The sequence below is a fragment of the Gorilla gorilla genome, chromosome 17, assembly GCF_029281585.2.
Source record: "Gorilla gorilla gorilla isolate KB3781 chromosome 17, NHGRI_mGorGor1-v2.1_pri, whole genome shotgun sequence".
Lineage (NCBI taxonomy): Eukaryota > Metazoa > Chordata > Mammalia > Primates > Hominidae > Gorilla > Gorilla gorilla.
This window is the reverse complement of record NC_073241.2, coordinates 49,750,432-49,758,365: the sequence shown is the minus strand read 5'-3', so window position 1 is coordinate 49,758,365 and position 7,934 is coordinate 49,750,432. Positions and strand designations below refer to the sequence as shown.

At 46.1% G+C, this 7,934-nt stretch overlaps 1 protein-coding gene across 1 annotated transcript; it reads left to right on the top strand.

Annotated features, from left to right (window-relative positions):
• Positions 1-887: 887 nt before the first annotated feature.
• Positions 888-1,633, top strand: CETN1 (centrin 1). Its single transcript, XM_004059112.4, has one exon. It carries the CDS (start codon positions 951-953, stop codon positions 1,467-1,469), a length of 519 nt encoding a protein of 172 aa, XP_004059160.1. The 5' UTR covers positions 888-950; the 3' UTR covers positions 1,470-1,633.
• Positions 1,634-7,934: the final 6,301 nt, after the last annotated feature.

Below are 7,934 nucleotides of genomic sequence, written 5' to 3'. Positions count from 1 at the left end.
TATTACATTTCATATTTGAGAACATGCCAGAAACATTGTATTATTGTTGAGTGTAATGTCAGGAGACAAACTTCTACAAATTTTATACATAAATTTTTCCATTTTCTCTGTTTCCCATTTATGTCAAGTTGAACACATGGTATGACTTTTAATATTCTCTCTTCCTTCTCCTTCCCCACATTGAATGTCAAGTGATCACACTCAATCTTGATTATCCTAAATTTACCCTTAGGATCTGTCACCCCATTGGGTGTTGCCGCCAGAACAAGAGGGTTTTTTAATTGGTATAAAAAGGAGAGGCCAGGCTTGGTAGCTCATGCCTGTAATTCTAGCACTTTGGGAGGCTGGGGCGGGAAATCCCTTGATCCCAGGAGTTTCAGACCAGCCTGGGCAACATGGTGAGACTTTGTCTCTACAAAAAAAAAAAAATTTTTTTTTAATTTAGCTGGGTGTGGTGGCATGCCCTGTAGTCTCAGCTACTATGGAGGCTGAGGTGGGAGGATCACTTGATCCTGGAAGGTGGAGGCTGCAGTAAGCTGAGCGGCACCAGTGCACTCCTGTCAAAAGAGAGAGAGGAGAGAGAGAGAGAGAAAGAGGAAGAGTCTCTAAATAAACCTATAAAACTGGGGTCTTATGGATGCTAGCAAATATCTTGGAAAGAACTGCCAGCGCCAGTCGATTACAGAAGACAACTGTGGCTACAGGCTGTTCTTGCCAGCTCAGGCGTCAACTCGTGGAAACCGGTTAATAACCCGAAGGAACCGCAGATTCTCGCCTAAGCAAGATCTCGCAGATGTGAGGGCGTAGGAAGAGGTTCCCCAGGCCGGCTCCAAGCCCCAACGGGCTTGGGGGTTGGCAGTGAACGAGGGGTGGCCCCGCGCCGCGCCAACCGGGGGCGCCCGAATGAGAGCGCGGGGCGGTGCCGTTGGGATCACAGCCAGAGCAGGAGGATGGCTTCCAGCTTCAAGAAGCCCAGCGCTGCCTCCACCAGCCAAAAGAGAAAGGTGGCACCTAAGCCCGAGCTCACTGAAGATCAGAAGCAAGAAGTTCGGGAAGCATTTGACCTCTTCGACGTGGACGGAAGTGGGACCATCGATGTGAAGGAGCTGAAGGTGGCCATGAGAGCGCTGGGCTTCGAACCCAGGAAGGAAGAGATGAAGAAAATGATCTCCGAGGTGGACAAGGAAGGCACGGGGAAGATCAGCTTCAATGACTTCCTGGCCGTGATGACGCAGAAGATGTCCCAGAAGGACACCAAAGAAGAAATCCTGAAGGCCTTCAGGCTCTTTGATGACGATGAGACCGGGAAGATCTCGTTCAAAAACCTGAAGCGTGTGGCCAACGAGCTGGGGGAAAACCTCACGGATGAGGAGCTGCAGGAGATGATCGACGAAGCTGATCGGGATGGGGACGGCGAAGTGAATGAGGAGGAGTTCCTTCGGATCATGAAGAAGACCAACCTTTACTGAAGTCGGTTCAGAAGCTAAAGTGACTCTCTGGGTTGCCTGCTTCCATTTTGTGAAACCTTAGAGGACAGCGGCTGCCTCCCTTCTTCACCCCCTCACCCCCATAATTTGTCTAGATCTATTTCCATATCTCTAGTTCAATAATAGAATTTGAAAGATGCTTGTAATGTGAGTTTGGGGTTTTAATTCTCAAGAGCCAACCTGGAGCACATGAGGTTAAACAAAGGGCCCTGAAGTTTGAGTGCGCCCTCCATTTGCCCTGTGCTGAACTCGCAGAGACATCTGTTGATCTGGAGGCAGGACAGCTTCTGGGACACACAAAAATGTGGTTCCCTTTGTCACTTCTTTGGTGGTCTTAAATTATCTCGCTTCATATATCATTCCTTAAATTCCAGTCATTGTTCCAGCATAATGAGATGGAATCTGCCAGTAGATTTGCCTAGCCTGTCCACTTAGCTGAATACCAGTTTGAAGGAAAACAGGATGGCCACTTACAAACTTACGGAGCTCAGGACAGATAATCTTATGAAGAATAGACTTGCTTGGGTGGTAGTACGCTGTGCAATTTAGACTATTCACTGGCTTCATACCTGCAAATGATTCTTCGTTCATGTGTAAATTGACCACCATGGGTTTATCTAGGGCTAGTATGTATACCTGGGCTACAGAATAAAAATAATATCTAATACTGGCCCAAGCAAAGTATAGTTTGCTTAAGAGGTTATGCTAACAAATGATTTTGAGTAAATATTTACAAATGTAGGATCTTAGTTTAGGAAATTGTAACAAATACCTTAATATAACATTTTAAGCTACTTATAGTCCTTGGAAATAGCAACAAATATCTTAGTTATTGGACTATTATAACCTTAGTCATCTTATTACTGCTTGATTATGAGACACTCTCCCTGCTAATCCTTAGAACATCTTGGTTCTTGGTACTTGACTTTTAGCCCCTCTGACATATAGTTGATGTCAGAGTGTCTGGCATTTCAGTAGTGCTCTATTTTACAAATCCCAGTAAACTGTTCCACTGTGGCTTGTTTATGTGTTAATACTGCTTGTTTTCTGTTATAAATTATTTCTTGCTTTGGAGTAAGATATCATCATTTTGCATAGCTACAAATCTGAAGTTAAAGAAAATTTTAAAAATGTAATTGTGGGAAAATAACAAATAGATCTGCTGAGATGGAGGCTTTGACTAATGTTTTAATAACAGGCAACAAAACAAAGAGGCAGGATATTTTGGTCACAACTAAACCTAAATTAAATCCTCATACAAAGCCTCATTAAGATAAATGCTCAAATTCTGGGAACATTTCACTTGCTTTGCCAGCAATTTTACCCTTCAGAGGGTGTGGATCTAATCAGGGGAACAAACTACCCTGGGCTTAATTCTCATTAACAGGGACTAATTTGTCAAACTGGCAGTACTAGCTGAAGTGATGGGTATGGAAGCATTCACTGTGAGGATTTTGCTGAGGTGCCTGGCACGGGGCAGGGGAACTCACCCAGGCTGCAAGATGCTAACAGTTCAGGTTCAAGGTCTTAGTGTGGACTAAGGTGCAGTCAGGATGGGAACAGGTGCAACTTGGGCCAACATCAGTATGAAGGGCCTGATCCGAGGGCAGGGGAAGGAGGGGGCATTCTGGGAAGCAAGAGTTCCTGGTATCCTGTTGACCAGAGTCTTGGCCCAAGCATCAACGTATGAATTAAAGTACAAATACCAGAAACAAAGAAAGTTGGCAGAAACTAGGAGAAGCAGAGTCTCAGCCAACTGGACTGGGCTCAGCCTTGGCTACTGGCCCAGCAGATGATAGAAGAGAAAACCAGGAACCCAGGCTGAAGCCCAGTGGTTGGGCTGGCCACACACCATGCATAGCCTTAAAGGGGTGGCCTAAGGGCATGGTCCACTCCAAAAAAGGAAAGGGGGCCCCAGAATATTTCTGAATCCCACTCACTGCCAGGGAAGAACCTCTCAATTCACTCAATAGTGCATTCTCCTGCTTCTCAACAGGCTAATACTCTAGAGAATACGGGGACAAGGGGAGGAGGGTCTAGTGGAACAGGTCTAAACTGGCGTTTGAATTTTAAGATAAGTTAATCATACATTGGCTGGGTCAGCCATGTCTCTTAGTCTTTACAAAAGTAGAACACAAAAGAATTCAATGGAAATCTACAGACACCTATTTGCAGATGAAGAAACACAGCTATGAAGATTGGGAAGATTGGGAAGAACTGGCCGGGTGCGGTGGCTCACGCCTGTAATCCCAGCACTTTGGGAGGCGGAGGCAGGTGGATCACTTGAGGTCAGGAGTTGGAGACCAGCCTGGGCAACATAGTAAAACCCTGTCTCTACTCAAATTACAAAAATCAGCAGGGCGTGGTGGTGCCCACCTGTAATCCCAGCTACGCAGGAGGCTGAGGCAGGACAATCACTTGAACCTGGTAGGCGGAGGTTGCAGTGAGCCAAAATCACACCACTGTACTCCAGCCTGGGTGACAGAGCAAGACTTTGTTTTAAAAAAAAAAAAAAAAGGGAAGAACTAAAAATGTAATTTTGAAGGGGCTATCACAAATGGTCCCAATAAAGAGAAAGCAGGACTCATGTTAAAGAAACCCATGTGACGTGTAGGGACCTCATGGAAGAGCTCTTGCTTTCTAACGATCTACGTAACAGACGAAAAGCAGAGCATAGGGCTAAGGATGAAAATACAACAGTAATAAGGTATTAATATATTACCAAGAAAGCTAATGCTCCACATAAGCAGAGGACATTAAAGGGACTTTTTTTTCTTAAGGATATCTTAATGTTTTAAATGAGAAGACATAGAAAGTGATAGGTCCAACTCTTGGGATTGTTGCAGGTTGGTTTCCATCGGAAGCACTCTGAGTCTGAGATTTGTATGCAGAAAATTAATTTGAATGTGCTTTTCAGATCACCCAGGCGGAGGAGGGAGGAAACCAGGACTGGGCAGAGAGAGGCTGGGCTGTAACCAAGTCACAACAAAGGTGTCAGCTGGTCCCACGGTGAATTCTGGACCTAGGATGGCTGATCCCAAGGCATTCCAAATTGGGGCAAGGAAGTTGTGCTTTAAAACTTCTCATTGACTGTCAGTCACTGGGCATGAGCAGTCCCCAGGAAGGGGGGATGACCTTGAGCAGGGGGGATGACCTTGAACAAGGTGGATGTCTTCAGCCAAGGGCAATCACTGGGAAGGAGAACCCAGCTATGAACTGTCAGCTGCCAACACTCCCAGCATCTGGGAGGATGAGGGCTTCAATTCTAAGGGCAGGGGCTCCAACGGCAGGGGTATGGATGGTGGAATCTGGGCAGTACCTTGTGGCTTCCACTACAGTCCACCCCTTGCACCACTTAGTTCCACTGGCTTTTTTTTTTTTTTTTTTCTGAGACAGTCTCACCCTGTCACCCAGGCTGGAGGGCGGTGGCACAATCTTGGCTCACTGCAACCTCCGCCTCCCAGGTTCAAGCAATTCTTGAACCTCCTGAGTAGCTGGGACTACAGGTGCATGACACCACACCCAGCGAATTTTTTGTATTTTTAGTAGAGACGGGGTTTTACCGTGTTAGCCAGATTGGTCTCGATCTCCTGACCTCATGATCCGCCTGCCTTGGCCTCCCAAAGTGCTGGGATTACAGGTGTGAGCCACGGCACACAGCCAGATCCACTGGCTTCTATATAATTTCTGGGTGAAGCTAATTCAGGATTCTGATGGACCTGTCTTCCCGAGGGAAACTTGTAAAAGGAAAGTTAGAGGGACAAACTATAGCCCCTGCCACAGCAGCTGCTGTCGAGGACAAAAATGGTGCTCCTCATTTCCCTTAACCACCTGACCTAGATTCCCCTAACCCTTAGTGGGCACCTCTGCGGATGGAAGTGGTGGCTCACCCAGTGGGATGATCCAGATCCTCATCCCTGAGTGGTCTGAGCTCCCAGTTACCAGGCCCTTCTCAGGCTGTAGCTGTTGCACTTACCTCCCCAGCCATCTCCCACTTTTTTTTCTTGAGACTGGGTCTTGCTCTGTCACCCAGGCTGGAATGCAGTGGCATAACCTCAGCTCACTGCAGCCTTGATCTCCCAAGCTCAAGCCATCTTCTCACCTCTGCCTCCCAAGTGGCTGGGACTACAGGCACATGCCACCATGCCCAGCTAATTTTTTTTATTTTTTATTTTTTTGTAGCAATGGGATTTTGCCATGTTTCCCAGGCTGGGCTTGAACTCCTAAGCTCAAGCTATCCTCCCACCTCTGCTTCCCAAAGTGCTGGGATTACAGGCTTGAGTCACTGCATCTGGCCACATTTATTCCTTTTAACCCTTAAAATTGAATGCAGGATCACTGAGAGACAGGTGAGTGATTACCAGGGTGCCAAACATACCCTTCTCCTCCTCTTCCTGCAGCTCTACCTCCTCCTGATGATCAGGACAATCATGTATGATGACTCCTTTCCTTGACTGTTGCTCTCTCAGAAGGAACCCATTGTGTTGGGTGAGAACACATCATTTGAAATTTAGTAAGACTCTTGCTGTGCCTATGGTAGAAGCATTCCCTCTCTGGGGCCAAGATCTTTAAATGCACAGAGTCCAAAGTCGTGGGAACCAAAGCAGAAATTAAAAAGGAGATGACTGGGATTATGGTAAGAACTGTTTCCACCCTTGATTTGCTGCATCCATGTGTTCTACCTAGGAGATAGCACACCATATACTGGTTATTCATTTGGATTACATGCTGCATCCCGGAGAATGGGCACTGCATTCTCACTGGTCATCATGTCAGAGCCTGCGCTGCAGAGGCTTTCCCATTGCTCTGTCAGTGTGTTATAGGGTCAGTGGATTTCATGGTCATGTGCCCACTGCTGCGCCTCCATTCTTGTAAAATGGGTCCTCTGGTTCAATGTGATGCCATGTGGGATCTTGTGTCAATAGAATAAATACTCAGATGTTCTGGCTGAAGCTTTACAAGCAGAAAAGGCCAACCCATGACTGAAATAAGTGTTGAGCCCAGTCAAGATGAGTTCCTGCTCTTTCCAGGATAGATGGAGTCTAGTGCAGATCACTTGACATCAGGAGACTGGCTGGTCTCCTTGAGGGATGGTGCTGTTCTGCATTCATCATCCTTGATGAATGAGGGACCCTGCTATTGGGCTCATGTACAGCCCCCATCTCTGCCACAATGAACGCTCCATTCATGTTCCTATTGTGCCACCACTAGGGTGCCTGTAATCACTGAAAACATTATTGCTATCATTATTATTATTATTATTATTTTGAGACAGAGTCTCACTCTGTCGCCAAGGCTGGAGTGCAGTGGCACGATCTCAGCTCACTGCAACCTCTGCCTCCTGGCTTCAAGTGATTCTCCTGCCTCAGCCTCCAGAGTAGCTGGGATTATAGGCATGTGCCACCATGCCTGGCTAATTTTTGTATTTTTAGTAGAGACAGTATTTTGCCATATTAGTCTGGCTGGTCTCGAACTCCTGACCTCAGGTGATCTGCCCGCCTTGGCCTTCCGGAGTGCTAGGATTACAGGCGTGAGCCACCACTTGCTATTATTATGTTGAGAAAACTGTTTTCAATTATAAATAAGAAAAAATAAAAGATTATATTTTGCCTTTATTCCTTCTCTAATGCTATTCTTTATGTAGATGTGAATTTCTGAACTACATACTTTTTCTTTACTCTTGAGAGGTTGTTTGGAGGTTCCAGCAGGGGACCACAGCTACTGGTATACCCTTGACCAAAGATTGGTCCTTGTCTATCAAGGATGGTCGTCCTCTTCCACCAAGCGCACAGCTTCTGGAGGGACGCACATGGAGTGGTGAGGGAGGAAGGGGACACTCGCCTAGCCAGCTAGATCAGCCAAGCAGAATCAACCCTGGTGGTCAATGGGGTGACAGTGTCGCAGCCAGATTGCCCTCACATCCAACTCTTAGGGATCTTCTCTTAACATTTCTTGCAAGGCAGGTCTACTGGTACAAATTCTCTAATTTTTGCTTGTTTGAGAAAGTCTTTGTTTCTTCTTCGCTTTTTTTTTTTTTTTTTTTTTGGAGACAGAGTCTCCCTCTGTTGTCCAGGCTGGAGTGCAGTGGCCTGATCTTGGCTCACTGCAACCTCTGCCTCCCAGGTTCAAGTGATCCTCATTCCTCAGCCATCTGAGTAGCTGGGGTTACAGGCGTGTGCCACCATGCCCAGCTAATTTTTGTATTTTTAGTAGAGATGAGGTTTTACCATGTTGGCCAGGATGGTCTTCAGCCTTCTTAACTTTTAAAGGATAATTTCACGGGGAGAATTCTAGGTTAGTGTATTTTTCTTTCAATACTTTAAATATTTCACTCCACTTTCTTCTTGCTTGTGTGGTTCTGAAGAGAATGATATAATTCTTATTCTTGTTTCTCTACAGGTAAGGTGGTTTCATACCTCTGGCTTCTTTCGAGAATTTCTCTTTGTC